This window comes from Hevea brasiliensis, chromosome 7 (genome assembly GCF_030052815.1).
Source record: "Hevea brasiliensis isolate MT/VB/25A 57/8 chromosome 7, ASM3005281v1, whole genome shotgun sequence".
NCBI lineage: Eukaryota > Viridiplantae > Streptophyta > Magnoliopsida > Malpighiales > Euphorbiaceae > Hevea > Hevea brasiliensis.
The window spans coordinates 7331949-7349419 of NC_079499.1; the positions used below are offsets into that span (position 1 = coordinate 7331949).

The window sequence follows — 17471 nt, forward strand, 5'->3', positions numbered from 1 at the left end:
AGGATAAGCAAAAGCTTGAGTTTGGGGGTATTTGATGCATACATTTTGCATAATCATTTAGGTTTAATTTCATAGCCATTTTATTTGATTATTAGTTACTTTTAGCTAATTTCATTAGTTATTTAGTTAGTTTTTCATAATTGTCAATTTTGGATTAATTTGTAATTTTTACTTTGTTTTGTAGGAAAAGTGGTGTTTTTGAATGACTGAAAAGAAATTTTGCCATTGAGGAGTGACTTCTACAGCCAAAGATGTCAAAAACAAGTTTTCAAGTGGAAATATGCATTGACAAAATTGCGCATAACTTGCCGCATAAGCTATGCAGATCCGCATGAGGAGAAGAAACACTGTTCCAACACCTGCCGAATTGTGCATAAGGAGAGTGCATAGCTTATGCAGATTCACGCCTCCCTTATGCAATCTCACGGAAATGTGCATAACCTATGCGCCAAGTCATGCAGTTTTGCATAAGTGAACCGCTTAAAAGCGCATAAGGACTGCATAACTTATGCAGTCCCACAAAGGTTTCATTAATGAGCTGGCAGAAGATTCCCTCAGAAAATTCCTCCTAAAACACACCATTTTAGGGCTCCATATCAGAAAATGCTATAAATAGTCCCATTTCCCATTTTAGAAAGGGGAGGAAGCAAGTAGAGGAAGAAAAGGAATAGGGGAGGCAGCAGCTGAAGAGTCACAATCATCTCCCACTCCATTTCCAACCAGATTTGGAGATTTCTTTCTTTTCTTACATTTTTCCTACATTTCTAGTGTTTAGTTTCTTATTTCTTAGCTTAGATTAAAGCTTTATTTCCTTATAAACTCAGAATTTCTTGTAAACATTATGGATAGTGAGTAGTTTTACTTTGATTCTGGAGTAAGGGATGTAATATTTAGTTATTTTTGTGGATTTGAACTGGGTTAGTCCCAATTTAATGAATTTATGAGGTTTAATCCATTTCTTGTGTGCTTATTCACATGCTTAATGAAGGGCCCCATTAAGTTATGTTCTTAATCCTTGGTTGAAGCACCGAAAGGAGAAAACCAAGTGATAGTTAATCAAGAAATTGGACTTAATTAACTTAGATCTAGAAATAGACTAAGGGTTAAGAGGGTTTTAATAGATTGATTAAAGAACCTAATGGGTCTTGGTTAATTTTAACTCCACGAAAGTAGGATTAAGTTAATTAAGGCACTCTTTGTCTCACTCGAAAGAGTTTTCAAAGGATTTTAGAATTAATCTCCTTTAAACCCATAAATTTCATGGATTGGGCTAGCTAGGAAAAATCCCAAAATGACTTAAATATGAACCCTTAACTCCAGAATCGTCTTTCATCAATTATTGCTTGGAATTTTACTTTTGAGTGTTTAGTTTAATCTCATTTTATTAATTTTCATTATTATCAATTTCTTTATTTTGCGAATTATTAAATTAGTCATTGTTTGAATTTAGTTTTGCATTTTCATACCTTATGCTTCAAATTCCTAAATTTCTTTTATTAATTTGATTAAAATACAATTTTAACATATTTTATTTTATATCAAAAATTCAATCATTAACACAACTCCTCGTGGGAACGATATCTTTTTCTATACTACTTGAACGACCCGTGCACTCGCGGTTGGGACACATCAACTGTAGGGCATGTTTATATAATTTTTGGGGTTGATTTGAATAGTTTATGCAAAATATTAGTTTTAAGCCTTATAGTTAAATTATGTAATTACCTGAGATTTGTCTGGTTTGACGGGCCTAGGAGGGACCATATAGTGTTGTTGTGATGAAGGCCTAAGGCCCTTTGATGTAAGTGTTATTTGAGTTGCTGTACAGGTTAGGTACGTCTTAGATATAGGAAAAACCCTGCTAAAATTTCAACATAAAAAATTAGGGTATCTTTGATCATTTAGATTATTATTTTGTTTTAATATTGATAAATTCATGGATATAATTATTTAGGTAATTTAAGTCAACCTTCTTCATCCAGCCAGCCGTCTCAGTTATCTTCGGTTGATCTGTGAGTAGATATTGATTTTATTTATAATTTCAATATTATTATGTATTCAAGGCATGCCCATGCATTCACTTATAAATATATGTACATATTTAAATACTAGGCATGCCTTATATTGTATATTTATTTTATAAAATTGTTGTGGATGTCACCTTAATGTAATTTGAAACTGTGTGCGTATATCGACATATGTGAGGTATGGATATGGATATGGGTAGGAGGAGTAGTCACGGCTTGAGCTTAGCTCGCTAGGACCCGATCCTTATATATGGATAAGTCGGGGTGAGTACGGCTTTGAGTTGATCTTGCTGACCCTCGTACTTAGATTATTTAGCGAAATTTTGACTTGAGTTTATCTCTCTGGTAAGTATTGGAATTAAGAGAGTTGTACAGGGAATCAGCTCCTATATGTATATATGTTGACATGACACACGTGTGTGTGCGTACTCCAAATTATCTTTTGTACCAATATTGCTTGAATTGTTTGATACTATATGACTATGCTGCATTTCATATCTAAGCAATGCATTAGTTCTAGATAGTTATAGAATTGTATTTTAAATTAATATCTTATTCTATAAGTCGAACGCTCATCCCTATTCAATTATTTTTCCTCAGGTGACAGGTGTATTTTTTGATAATAACCTGCTTTCTTTCTAGCAGGTTTATCAGAAGAAGTTTAATTGTGTTTTTATTTCCTTGATTCATATTTTAGAACTCCGCATGTACCATTGGTATATTAATTTTGTTTGGGATTATAATAACTTAATCTTTTAGTGTTGTAAACCTATTATGTGGATATGCATGGATGCATGAGATGGTTATTTTTTTTAATGAGAGAGCTGAGCTTCCATTTTATTATATATCTGCTTTGTGGATTGTGAGGATAAGTTGATCTCTTCAGATTGTGATATTTTGTGTTTACAGGTCGAGTGAGTTAATGCTCCCTATTAAATAGTCTAATTTATGGCTAGACTCTGTTAGTTTATTTTTTTAAAATTAGACTATATTTATGAACTTTATGATTGTATTAAGAATTATTAGGCTTATTATGAATTTCAAGGACCATATATTGACCCATGTTTTAATATCAGTTCAGCCCATAATTCCGATAATGATATTCTTTACTTTTAAGGTATGGGAATTAAAAAGTCTGGTGTTCAAAATCAAGATGTCTCCATTTATCTATTTTAGATTAAAATTATTTATTTTTATAATAAAAAAAATACTAAAATAAAATTTATAAAAAGTTAGGCCCAAAATAAAATAACCCGTTAAGAGTGTTTTGTTAGTAATAAATTTGTTCATTTTTTTAATATATTTTAATATTTTATAAATATTAAAAGATTTTTATTTATAAAAATATTTGTGACATAATACTTATAAATATTAAAAAATACATTTAATAATATTTAAAATATTAAAATATATATAAATGTAACCTAATTAATTTAAAATTTTAACGTAAATAATTAAAAATTAGTTAATTCAATATATTTATTTAAATTAATTATTATATTTTCAAAAAATTAATATTTATTATATTTAATCAATGTATATTTAATTAATTTAATGATTAATTATTTTTTAGTGATTTATTAATTGAACCTGTAGAAAGAGATAATTCTTATTGATTTCAATTAATTTGTATATGGGTATATATATACAATTGATTCATATAATTGTGTTCTACTAATTAGGAAGAAATCCTAAATAGGAATACAAAATACAGAATATATAAAAAAAATAATATAGTGATTGACTTTCCATAACAGAACCAATGACTTTTCAATTCAAATTTCGCCAAGTCAAACTCCAAGCCACAGTTTAATAACTAAGGTGGCAAGGTAAAGTGTTTTCGTTTATTCGATCTGATTAAATTTTAATTAAATAGATTTAATAATATGTAATTAGATTTAAAATGAGTTAAAATTTAATAAATAATACTCACATCAAGTTTGAATTTTATATATAAAATATTAATTACTCAAATCTATTTATATAAATAATTAATTAAATATAAAATACTTAATTTTATAATAATATTTATAAATTTTTATATATTATATTTTAAATAAATAAAATTTAAATATTTTATGAAATCATTAAAATTTTAAATTATGAATAATTAATATAATATATAAAATTAAATAAAATTAAATATTTTTTAAATAGTAACATCATATTTATAACAAGTTTAAGCAATTAAAGATAAATTTTAATCAACTTATAACGAATTCGATAATTTTTACAAATACTCTGTATTTAATTTTAAAAATCATTATCATAGCAAACCTTGACTAAAATTATCATATAGTAAAAATTATAATAATTAAATATTTTAGATAATGGTCCATAATAAAAGTCCATTGAAAATAATTGCCCAACGCTATGCTTTGGATTTTGATTATGATCATGCATTTTGTTTTTCCAAATAGAAAAATTAAAAAAAAAAGTCAATTCAACCCTTTTTTTTTTCCTTTAAAGGTAAAATGGACACTTGGTTAAATTTCAATTTGAATTGTAAATATCTTGCATTTGTATGATCATTAAATAGTTTCTCAATTTATGTTTAAGTTTATGCAGCAACTCTGTAGAAATCATGCCAAATAGCCATGAAACAACAATGCAATGTGCTTGCTTATGTGAAGAGAAAAGAGGATTGAGCCACCGTGCAGAAAGTGATCTGGTTAAGGTGCAGTCATTATCACCGGTGCATGCCATAACAGTTAAGAAACACCAGTAAATTACTTTTTACAATAATATGATTGTGAATATTAGTGACTTGAAAAATTGAGGGAAAATTTGATAATAAAAAAAAAATTGGAAACTTGATAATTTGAGTGGAGTTTTATATATCGAGTATTTTTTATTTAAATTTGTCTATATAAATCATAGTTAATTAAGAGAGTATTTAATCTGACTTATGAAAATCAACTTATAAGTTAATTTGAATTTATAAATATTTAAAATTTTAAGTAATTATATATTTATTTAAAATATTTATAAATGATTGATAAAAATTATTAATATGTTTGATAAAAAATAACTTATAAGTATATTTATTATTAAAGTGACTAAAATATTAAATGAGATTTATGATTAAATTTTTAAAATTAAATAAGGATAATATAGTAAAATATTTTGTCAAATTAACTTATAAGCACTAAAATAAAAATGTAAATCTCTATTTTTTAAAAATTATTAATAAAAATATATTTATTTAAATTATTAATTAAAATATATAGAGTTAAATGAGTTTAGATATTATTTAAGTAAAATAAATTAATGTAAAATAATAAATTTGAATCACAAATTTAAATATTAAAAATATTAATTAAATTCAAATAAAATAATTTCCACGTTATACCACTCATATCCCTAAATTTTACCATCCAAATGTTTACAAATACAAATTCTAAAATAGTAAATAGAAGTTTCATTCACTTTAAGGAATATGATAAAATCCGTTGATTGACTTTCATGATTTTTCATCAATAATTCATTATTTTACTGAGCTATAAGAAGGCATAAAATCAATTTAATATATTTCTAAAAATTCTTTTTTCGATGTTGCTACTGTAAAGCATTTTCGAAGCAAAAAATATAAAAAAATATTTTTTCTAACATATCGTTATTAATAATAATTTATCTACATAATTTTAATTAAAATGTTATTATGAAAATAACAAATTATACTTATTGATTTAAAATATTGTAACCTTAAATACATCAAATCATACATTATTTTTGAAAAAATAATAATTTTTTAAAGATCATACTTTTCTTTTAGATTATTTCATAGGACTAAGATTCTTCACAATTATATATTGAATTTTCAATCCTTCGTCACTTTTGATGGTAGAGGAAAAATGACATAGTCTTATTTTTATATTTGATTTTTGTCCTTAATGGTGTCTTTAAAACCCATTACACCTAGCTGAATTTTAGTATTTAAAATCCATGATAAATAATTCTTATCTGAAATATCAATGGTACAAGTTTAAGTTTTGCAAAGTTTGCAACAATGAAGAAAGAAAAAAGTAGAATTATTTTTAACTCAAGTTCAATTCAAAATAGGTGCTTAGAAATGTTAGGAGGATGTGATGATAACGTATTATAAAAATAATATTAATAAAAAATTTTAAAAAAAATGTAAAGAGAGAATGTATAAAGAATTTTATTATGTTTTTATTATCAATGAGAAAATTTTATTATATAAATAAAAGATAAGTCTAAAATAATAATTTCTATAGAATTAAGAAAATTCATATTTATAAGATATAAATTATGTTCTAAAATACATAACATTAAATAAAATATTAAAATTGTACTCTAAAATACATAATATTAAATGAAATATTAAATAAATTTATAAAATATTAAATAAATTTATGAAAGATAAAAAAATTAATGGAGAATTTAAACCGATATTCACTGTAAAATGAATATATAACATTTCAGCAAGAAAAAAAAAAATTAAGAGATCTGTCGGACCAAAACATGCCAGGCCTATTTATAAAATATCCTCAATCCAATCCTCTCTGTTCCAGATAAAAAAAAAAACAAAAAAAATCCTCTTTACTCCTAAACCCAGAACCCCAAAGCACTAGCTAGGAATCAGGATGTTGCAGATGAAATTGCAGTTCTTCCCTCCATCCTTCTCAAATACAACTGCTCTTTCTCCTTATAATTCTCCAATCCTTTCTTCACCCTCCTTCGCATCACCGTCCTCCTTCCACTATTCCCAGTGGCCATTAAAGCAACCCAGGAAAAAGCAGCAATTGTTGGTGTTGTGTACTAACTCTGAGGTGGGTGGGGGTTATTTGGATGGGGAATTGGGTGTACAAGACAAAAGAAGTAGAACCCAAGAAGAATGGAATGAGAAATTGGACTCTTCCCAGTATGAAGCTGTGCTCAAAGGGGGAGAACAGGTCACTTCTGTCCTCCAAGAAATGATTACCCTTGTAAGTCAATTTCTCTCTCTGTGTCTGTCTTTTGGTTGATTCTGGAAAGAAATTGTTCTGCCATTTATATTTTCTGATGTTTGTGCAAATGATGGTAATATAAATTGGGGACTACTGCTTTATATACACTTTTAAATGCTTGTGGATATTTATTTACATTGAGTTTTTGGGTGCTTAGGAGATTCTTTTTTTTTACAAAATTTTTCATGATATTTTCTGTGCAATTCAATTAGCTCTAAGTTGCACTTTATGATGGATAATCTGCATTTTCTTTTTCAAATAGAAATAGTCTGAATACTATTGTTAGTATTATAACTGGAACACTTACAGTTTGGCATGTTATTACCTTATAACACTTCTGTAGATAAAAAAGGCAAGCAGGTAATAAAAGATCTATTGGACATGAATGTATAAACTGGAGTGTGATTTTGCATCTTTGAACATGTAAACTGGAGGGTGATTTTACATCTGGCACTTTCTCTTTACCTTAAGGTCGTCTACCTGATATACTCTAGTATTTATTATGGATCTAATGAATCAGGAAAATGTGAATCCAGTGAAAAGATTCTGTAGTATAGTGGACCAGCTGATAACTTGTCTTTGTTAAGTGCTAACCCTAGCAGTGACAGAACTCCTCTAAAATCTGGCCATATGAAAATTTTGTCTTTGGGTCATACCAAGGACAACAGGAGGCAAATCATGCCAAAAGTCTGGTTAATACTAATAATCATTACATTTGATACATCGAACATTTCTAATTTTCCACGCTTAATTAATATTTTTGGTGTTTGGCGATGGAGTGAGGGGCTTTCTCTGACAAAGCAAGCAATTAAGTTTGACATGTCTAACCTTTTCCTCTTGGTTCTCTTAGCAAAGCTCATTTTTGAAATCTGGAGTCACTGATGGTTCTTTATGCTGTTTGTCAAATGCATATATGATGGTATAGTTGGAGGATATGAACATGGATGAAGCATCTGAGAAGGTGGCAGTAGAATTGGCTGCACAAGGTGTCATTGGGAAAAGAGTTGATGAGATGGAATCAGGGTTTATGATGGCTCTAGATTACATGATTCAAGTTGCTGAAAAGGACCAAGATGATAAGGTAATATTATAATGTTATACTCGATTGGCCTGCATTTTTCTGGACTGTTCATTGTCAATCTACAATTGCATCATGTTTAATTTTTTCAAACATTTTTGAATAATAAATTTTGATTTCAAAGGTTTTGAATCTCCTGTGATTGAACATTAGAAGATATTAAGACCTTACAATAATGATTTAAAGCTGTGTATGGACTTATTCTATCGACAGCATAAACACATATAGGATCTTTGTTATCTTGGAGTTAGGGGGTGGCAATTTTAAATGCGACCCACGAGCACGATAAAAAAATAGAGGGTTTGGGTTGAGCTTATTTGTATTTGTATCGACCCGTTTATGACATATCAATCTAACTTGACATGTTTATGACACACTTTATTATTTGTGTCACGTGTCAACCTATGACCTGCCAATCTGTTTTGACCCGCCAATCTGTTTAACCCTCTAATATGCAAATGACACTATTATAAAATAATAAGTTAGTAAATGTAAGCCTAATTATTTATTACATTATAATTATTAGTTTTAATTTTTTAGTTAAAATGTTTGATTAGCTAAATATTAAGTTATCATTCGATTGTTTTATGTTATATTTGTATATATTATTAAATTTATGAATATTAAAATTGTGTAAATTTCATGTAATATATTAATATATAAAAATTAAAAATGTTGAATCGTGTCAAACGAGTTATGTTGAGTTATGTCAAATTGTGTTAAATGATTGCATCATGTCAAATCATGTTAAATGAGTTGATTAGTGTCAAATCGTGTTAAATGGATCGTATCTTGTTGAATTAACTCAACTCGATTTAATATTAATCGTATTATGTCATGTAACTCCTATAATAAATGGATCTTGTTTGTGTTTCGATTTTTGCCATGATTCATTAATTGTGTCGTGTTTATATCGACCATAATCGTGTTTGTGTCCGTGTCGTGTCGTCACGAACACGACCCACCAATCGGAATTGCCACCCCTACCTGGAGTATCATTTGGTTTTGACTTTTGAACACTTTCATGGTATAGAACCATGGATGCATGTTAATGCTCTAGCCTTAAACATTTTAAACCACCTGACATGTGAGAATAATATTGAAAGTTCCAAAAAGTTAGTTTTTCATCACATTATAAGTCTTGTCAGTTCTCAGATTCCATCATTTTGTAATCAATCACATTGACCCCATCATTCTGCTTACTAATCAGTTTATTTCACTTACTTTTTTACTGGTAACAATCGGGCAACTGGGTCTACCACGTAATATTAAGGCCATATGCTGATGAGAACTTAGTAGACATTCTAATACAGAAGTCCTATGTGTTTTCATTTGGCCATAGTTGGTGGTATCCTAGGTTTAAAATGGTTGCTGTGCATTTTGGCTTAGTTTTGTTCATTTGTGAAATTCAGCACATATGATTGAGTCATCTTTTCTTAATCACTTTTTTTTTTTTGTTTCTTTTTGTCACACAGCTATTTTTTTTTTGGTTCTTAGATTATTTTTATTTCTTCGTTTAAATAAAAAGATGACTGTGAAATTCATAAATGGCTTTTGACATTTGTACATGGTTTCTGTTCAGCGCAAGTCACTATTGGAAGTTGTCAAGGAAACTGTATTATCCCATCTAACCAAAAAATGCCCAACACATGTAAGAATGCCCCCTAAGATCTAATTGATTCTTGTTCTGGTTAACTGTTAGTTCCTTTAATTTTATGCATTGGCATATGAAATTATTCCCTTTTGCAGGTTCAAGTGATTGGCTTGCTTTGCAGAACTCCTGAGAAAGAAAGCAGGCATGAACTACTACGTAGAGTGGCTGCTGGTGGTGGTGTCTTTGAAAGTAAGAATGGAACCAAAGTTCATATTCCAGCAGCAAATCTAAATGATATAGCAAACCAGGCAGATGATTTGTTGGAGGTACTCAGCAGATACTGTGTCCTATGCACTACTGTGCTATTTTTGTAAAATATTTAGGCTAGCAGTAACTATAAACTTATTGCTAATTTGCTATTTAGTTCAGCAGGCAGCCCCTCTCTTTTTTACATGCCAATTCATTTGGTGTATGGCATTCTTTACAGTTTTTTGTTTTTTAAGAAAGTGTTAAACATATATATCTAGTTAAGCTTTATATCGTTAATCACTTCTGCAGCAATTTGAAATAAAAAATTGATTGGTGCAAAGTGGCCATTTTGATTATTAGCATTTATGTTTTTCTGGCATATCATAATCATTGTCTTGTTGTCGATACTTCTTCAGACAATGGAAACTCGGCCAGTTGTTCCAGATCGAAAACTACTTGCAAGGCTTGTTTTAATCAGAGAGGAAGCTAGAAATATGATGGGAGGTGGAATACTGGATGAAAGAAATGACCGTGGTTTCAGAACACTTCCCGAATCTGAGGTCTACATTCTTAATTTAAGACATTTCACATCAAATGATAGCATACCTAGCTGATTCTAATCCAACTTTGTTTCTTAAAATAAAGTATGATAATTGATGGTTACTTGCTGCATTTTGAAGAACTCCAGTAAAAATTAGTATATTTGTGTTGTCATAATGTTGTTGTCAATGGCTTGATTATTTACCTTGTTAATACAGGTTAACTTCTTAACCAAACTGGTAGCTTTGAAACCTGGGAAGACTGTACTGGAAATGATAAAAAATGTAATGCTAGGGAAAGATGAAGGTGCTGATAATGCAGCTACTGAGGATGACACTACGAACGGAAATATTTCAAGTGGAATTGCAGGAAGGGTGCGTTTGTTTTCACTAGATGTGTGTGTGAGCACATGCATGCACATATGCATCTGGGTGCACTGCAAAAGCACATAAAATTACTGGCATAAATACTGATTTTCTTTTCTTTCCCTTTGCTTCATTCTTTTACATGAATCATACTAATTTGCTTGTCATTGTTCACAGCCAAGTGTAACAGGACGAAAACCACTCCCTGTTCGCCCTGGCATGTTTCTGGAGACTGTCACCAAGGTATCCAATCTTTTTTGTTTTTGTTTTATGCACAATGTGTGCATGTTACTTATGAAGTTGTGATAACAGTCAGAAAATAATCTGACTGGAGGAAAGTACAGCACAAAGATTCTTGCTTCTAGAGTCTAAACTAATAACATTTTTCATGTCCTCTTGCTTATAAATGCTTCAGTCAATCTGGTTGTCACTCATTGACTTGTGCAGCGGCCATTATGCTTAAATAATAACTGATGAAATATCCTTGGACTTGTTAGGTCTTAGGTGGTATATATTCCGGAAATGTGTCTGGCATTACAGCACAACATCTAGAATGGGTAAATTCTCTTGTGCCTGATATAACTTAATCTCTCTCTTTTCTTTCATTCTATGCCTCATGTAGCCTTTAGTTCTTTATTCTTATAATTGTTTTCTTTCCAATTTTCATAGCATAGAAACTTTTGGTGATTTCTGAAATAGCAAAAATACGAAGTGGGTTATCTTTAGTTTGTTGATCTTCAAAATTTAGCTCATCTGGTACCACTGCGTCTCCCAGCCAGAGAGTTTTGTAGCTTCTTTTCTTCACGCATGATACGCAATAATCGTTGAGTTTGCTTCTCATGGTAAAATCTCTTCAGGTGGCTGCCATAATATTATTTAAGTGACTCACCTAGTTTTTTTGTTTGCCTGTGTCCAGGTTCATCAGAAGACTCTTCAAGTTCTTCAGGAAATAGCATTCTAGCCTTGTGGAAGTGACAGATACTTCATCACACTATATAGTAAAAGCCCAATTTTGCCCATAACATGCTGTTGGAGGAAGGTTAAGCCTAGATTATAATTCTGCCTTGTTGTAAAATGTCTTTTAGCTATGAACCTCCAAGAAACTAGTAATTGTTGTATCTGTATACCTGCAATTGAAAAAAAAAAAAAAAAAAACTCTCTACACTTTCACAATGGAACAATCACTGCAGTTCAAACCATGCTTAAGTTAGTGATTCTTGATGGGAAAACTTGGCGGCCTCTCATGCCTTGGAAAATTACCAGTGGAAAGTGCAGCCTGCTTTGGCAAATTTCTTATGCGACAAATGTGGTGTCTCAAATTGGTGGCAGCAAACAAAAAAAGCTCAGACAATAACAAGCTTAAAGATTTACGGTTTAGTAAGTATCAAATTCTTGAACATACTATGTGAATTCTGCATTTGCTTGGTGTATGAGCTGAAGTCGAGGGAGATAATTTCCTTAATTAAATGTATTATAATTATACTTGTTAATGGGATCTTCAATGATAAGCAAATCAAACCCGTGTGATAGCTGAAATCATACTTTTATTGAATACCAAATCAGCTAACAATTATGAAGATTTAATTTGCAGTTAACAAGAGTGGAATGCCATGTGGGGAATGGGCCTACTTTATATACCATACTGATATATTATTGGGATCAATGTAGACCTGGGTAATGATTTGAATGTTTTTAGTAGAAGCAAACACGGCAAGGATTGCTACATATTCCCCCAATTGTTTTCTCAAGCTTTTTCCCCACAGGCTTCCTTCATTGCCTTAATGCCTTTGCCCCTTGATTTTGCCTTTTTAGTAAGAAAACTTACTATATGCATAAAACTCCCTACCTGTTTTGGATTTGGCATCACTCATTGTCTAACGTGTGTGTATCTGTATGTACCACTTAGGTCTCTTTCTGTCGCCCCACTTTGCACTAGCAAATGCTGTCTTCCCATGCTCTACCTTCTTGGTGTTCTCCATTTGCTCTCTTTTGATCAACCAATAAAAAAGAATTGTTGAATTAGCCACATGAGCCGTCTTTTCAAATTTGTTGCCTTTACCTAATGGTGAGATCAAGCTAATCACTTGCTTTAAAGATACGAGTTTGAAATATGGCAAATATTTTGTTTCACTATTTTTATTGTTAATTTTTGTTAGCAGCCAACTTTGTGAAGTGGAGTTGACCTTTCTTTTCAAAATTGCATATGAATTTGGTTGAGTTGTCTTTTTAATTTTTCATTGCACGCAGCCGATCTTCTTGTTGGTCCACCATGAAATAATGTGTGCATATTATTCCCACTTCCTTAGAGATGAAATGAATGTGAGCTTTCCGTGTTCTTTTTTCAAGTTAGAAATTTGCTTTAAAACTTGCCATTGCTTTGATATATTACAAATTGCTAATAGAAGGGCCTGTTATTGTTTAAATTTATTCATTGCAAGGTAGACACCTCCCATGAATTTGAAAATTTGGTTTATTTTTCATTATTTCACTTGCAACTTTTCCAATTGTACAGCGACTAAGTTAATCTCAAACTAGTTGTGATGAACTATATGAATCATTTTTCGCCATTTAGCTTAATTATTTTTAATTCCTTGAAGTAGATCATAACATAGCTATTGTCCTACATTTATTTGAAATTAGATATTTGAGCTATATATATAGGACTTGGGCAAATCTATTATCCTTGAGTCACTTTTGGGGTGGATTAAGACACAATGTTGGGCAACCCGCGGATGTTTTTCCCTGTAAATTTCAGCGTGAAGAGGGTGTGTTGTTCTATATTGGTTTGTGATGAAGTATTTAAGTTATATATAAAATTTAACAAACCTCCTCCTTTTGAGTTAATTTATAGTAGACTTCATTTAAAATTGTAATTAAAAATACTATATTAATTTCCCTTGGAAAAAACAGTTTGAATAAAAGATGTTTAATTGTTTTGTAGTTCTTATTATTAAAATATTCAAATTTAATTTTAAATTAATTTTTAAAAAGGTGTATTTCTTTATAGTAACCCTACTTGGGGTGCAGGATTATTAAAATAAATTTTAGAATTCACATCTTTAATAATTCTTTCTTTATTAAAATGGTGTTTGAAATCATCTATTGTTTTCATTAATAAAAATCTTTTGTAATGCAGCAATTAATTATTGGCATTGCAAGAATGAGGAGGAAAAGGGGTTGAGAGAAGGTCGGTTATAAAGGCAACACCTCCTTTCTTTATTCGAGGCATCACACCCTTTTAGGTCTCATATATCTCTCTGTGGTCCCTCCATCACATGGCTTACTCTTTAGGTGGAACGGATTTAAATATTAGATAAAATGGTACGTAATACTGTTCATATGCATCATGCATGCATGCCACTCCATCTACGGTACTACAACGGCTACTTTCTGCCACTGTTTTTCACCTTGATATATATATATATATATATATATATATATATATATATATATATGCTATTTGATTTTTCATTTCTTTAATATCTTAAATTATTAAGTTAATAACAATTTCAGAATTTTTAAATTCTTCAAAGTTTTAATGAGGCAATTTTTTTTTTATATATCCTTATTTTTTATATAATTTTTATAAATAAAATTTAAAAAAGATTTGACCTCAAATAATTTATATATGAAATTTTTCGTTAATTTATTTTTTTGAATATTTCAAACTTTAAAAAATATAAAAAATAATTTTTTAAAGTATTTTTCATTAAATAAACAGAGCCTAAGTATTGTTTTAAGCTAATTCTTATATAAACTCGAATTTATTAGATAGCTCCATCCTTTCTATAATGACAAATAATCCATTGATGTTATTACTTATAAATGAAGGAAATAATATAAATTAAATTTTAAATTAAATATTTATATTGAGATTTATATAAAATTAATTAATGTATGTACATAATCAAAATAGTGAGTACATAAATTTGAATATAAATATTTTATCAAGAATTATTAACTCTTTTTTATATAAAGTAGAATTCATAATAGCTGCATTAAAAGTTATATGATATACTTAATATAAGCTTAATTTTATATAAGAACAAGTCTAATTATTCATAGATCAAATATTTGCACTGTGATTTATGTACTCATTATTTTAATTTTATGCATATCTTAAATAATTTTACTTGAATCTGAATATAAATATTTAAAATAAATTTTAAAAATTATTAAATTTGTTTTTAATATAAAGTAGAGTTTATTATAATTATATTTTAAAAAATAATGTCTCTAAAAATAACTATTAAAATATTAATTAATCTCTCTTTTAAGTGAACTTTAACATAATTTGAATTGATAAAGAAAAGGAGCTTCACTCATATCAATTGATATAACCTTATTGGGTACTACTTGATAGGATTTATAAGCGAAGACTGAAGAACATTGATTAGCTATTGGCCAAAGGAAGAATGACTAGATGGCTCAACAACTTTATTTTGCTATTTTCAAGACATGTATTACTATGTACAATATAAAAGGATTGAGGAACATTTGACGCCAAAGTAGGGTAATAGTTAAAAGTTCAAATGCAATAGGGTTCGTCCAATTTAATGGGAAACGTCAAAGACGACCGTTCTGTTATCAACTCTACTTTTTAAAAAGCAAGGAAGCTTTCTCTGGTGGGCCTCACCCAGTTTTGAGAGTGGTCTCATCTTCCTCTTCTTTGTAATTACCTTATTATCCCTTTGTAATTTTTTTTTATATATAATTATGTTTTTCCCACAAGTGGATTTTGCAAAATTCATGTGTCAATTTTATTAATTAAATATTTTTTTCACATATTCTTTGGCAAAGAAAAAATACGACTCTCTAGATATAATGTTAATAGCTCTTAGATTCGAGACTTGCGATCATGAGCTGACATATTTTATTTAAATTAATTTTATAATCTGAAATGATATTTCATGAGACACTTTTAGATAATTTATCATAAACTCATTTATACTTCTTAGTAGAGATAAAATTTAATAATCAAGAATGATGTGAAGAGTCAAATTTGGGTGAGATAAGGTTATCTCACTAAATTAATAATCAGACTATTATGTTCAGTGATATTTTTTTAAGATTATGAAATTTTAATTATAATAATTAATAAAGTTATGGGAAATGATTCTTTTAGTTTAAATAGAAGTAAGACCAAATATATACATTATGAGTTTAGTTATTATAGGAGAAATGAAGAGCGTTTGATTGAATAGGGTTTTGGTATCAAAATGAAATCAATTTAAGTATTTAAGTTACATCATTTAAAAGAATGAAATAATATATTAGAATGTAACTCATAAAATAAAAATAGAATGAATGAAATGAAGGAGTGTGTAACACCCTCCCGGTAACCACTCCGTACATTCTACTGTTCCGGAGACCGGTGTCGGTCCGGACAGCTAGAACGTCCGGAAAAATATTTAAACTAAAGTCAGGAACCCTAATTAACTTAAATATTAATAAGAAAAATTTAGTAAAAATTTTAGAAATAAAATACAACTGAGTCAAAAGAGCCGGTGCCCAAGCGATGGGTCACCGGAGGGAAGTTGCGGTTCTCGCAACGAGGAGCCCTAGACCCGGGGGAAAAATTATAAAATAATTTTTGGGACTCCAGAGAAGGGTTATTGAGGTTCCTATGGCATTAGAATGCCAAGAAAATACCTAGAAAAATTTTTCAATCGGTACAGACGATTTTGACCCGTTAAGCCGAACGGAGGGCATTTTGGTCATTTCGCCTTCTGAGGTGATTTTTGGCCTACTTGTCCAGTTGAGTAAATAATTAATATGACATAAAATATGAAGAAATATTGCTAGAAATTAAATTGAAAATGAGTAGTGGAGGAAAGGAAAGAAAAATGCAACAAATGCCAATTTATGACATCAAAGTGATGTCATTCAAGATTACCCACCAATCACATTTAGTCAACACTTAAATTAACTAATAAAATATGTATAAAACACAACAAAAGCTCCTAAAATTCCAGCAGCCATCACCTTTACAAAGTTCACCCGTAACTCTCAATTCCCATAGCCAAACCTCCATTGATTTTCAACCAAAACTTCCTTTCTCCTTTGTTTCCACCACTAAACCCTAACTCCTTTCGTTAAACCTTGACCATATCACTTGGGGAAGTTTTTGGCAGCCAACAAGAGGGAAGAAAGTGAAGTTTAGGGCTTTGGAAATTCTGCCCAATCAAGGTTAGTGCTACAAATTTCATTCTTCTTCTTTTAATCTTAATTAGAACATCATTTGAGCTAAGAAATTTTAAGGAATTGAAGTAAATTACATGTGTTATGGTACTTTAAATTTTCAGCAGCCCTATGAGAGTATGATATTGATTGTTTAATAAACTTAGAATGGTTGGAAATCATGGTTAAGGTATTAATATGCATGAAGATTAAACTAAGTATGTTAATCAAGGTTTATGGATAAATTGATTTGAACCTTAGGGTTTTGAAAGGTGAAAGTGTGAATGGGCTTAGGAAATTGTTAGGGCACATTGTAATGGTCAATTAGTGACCATTTTAGATGTGTTGACCATAAATGGGACTGAAAAACACTATGGCAAGGTGAGGTTGCAGGCTGCCCTATGGATACAGAGATAGGGACTGAAATTTCAGTCCCTTTGCACTGCCATAACTTGGGCTGTGCTTGTC

General features: G+C 29.7%; 1 protein-coding gene across 4 annotated transcripts; it reads left to right on the top strand.

The window, feature by feature from the left end:
- Nucleotides 1–6550: 6550 nt before the first annotated feature.
- Nucleotides 6551–14099, top strand: LOC110662284 (protein PEP-RELATED DEVELOPMENT ARRESTED 1, chloroplastic). Of its 4 annotated transcripts, none has more exons than XR_009150023.1 (10): nucleotides 6552–6976; nucleotides 7923–8078; nucleotides 9658–9726; nucleotides 9825–9995; nucleotides 10335–10478; nucleotides 10677–10832; nucleotides 11001–11066; nucleotides 11321–11380; nucleotides 11740–12200; nucleotides 13960–14099. XR_009150023.1 is itself a non-coding variant. In XM_058149934.1 (9 exons), exons 1-9 carry the CDS (start codon nucleotides 6635–6637, stop codon nucleotides 11782–11784), a joined length of 1209 nt encoding a protein of 402 aa, XP_058005917.1. In that variant the 5' UTR covers nucleotides 6552–6634; the 3' UTR covers nucleotides 11785–12359. The 4 variants fall into 4 exon arrangements, 2 of the variants coding, with proteins under 2 accessions (XP_058005918.1, XP_058005917.1); XR_009150022.1 differs by lacking the exon at nucleotides 13960–14099 and adding an exon at nucleotides 12730–13392; XM_058149934.1 differs by lacking the exon at nucleotides 13960–14099 and having other exon boundaries at nucleotides 11740–12359.
- Nucleotides 14100–17471: the final 3372 nt, after the last annotated feature.

Coding starts and splice junctions, on each gene's coding strand:
- LOC110662284 (XM_058149934.1), top strand. CDS start 6,635: ATGTTGCAGATGAAATTGCAGTTCTTCCCTCCATCCTTCTCAAATACA. Junction 9,996..10,334: donor AGGCAGATGATTTGTTGGAG/GTACTCAGCAGA, acceptor ATACTTCTTCAG/ACAATGGAAACTCGGCCAGT. Junction 11,381..11,739: donor CAGCACAACATCTAGAATGG/GTAAATTCTCTT, acceptor GCCTGTGTCCAG/GTTCATCAGAAGACTCTTCA.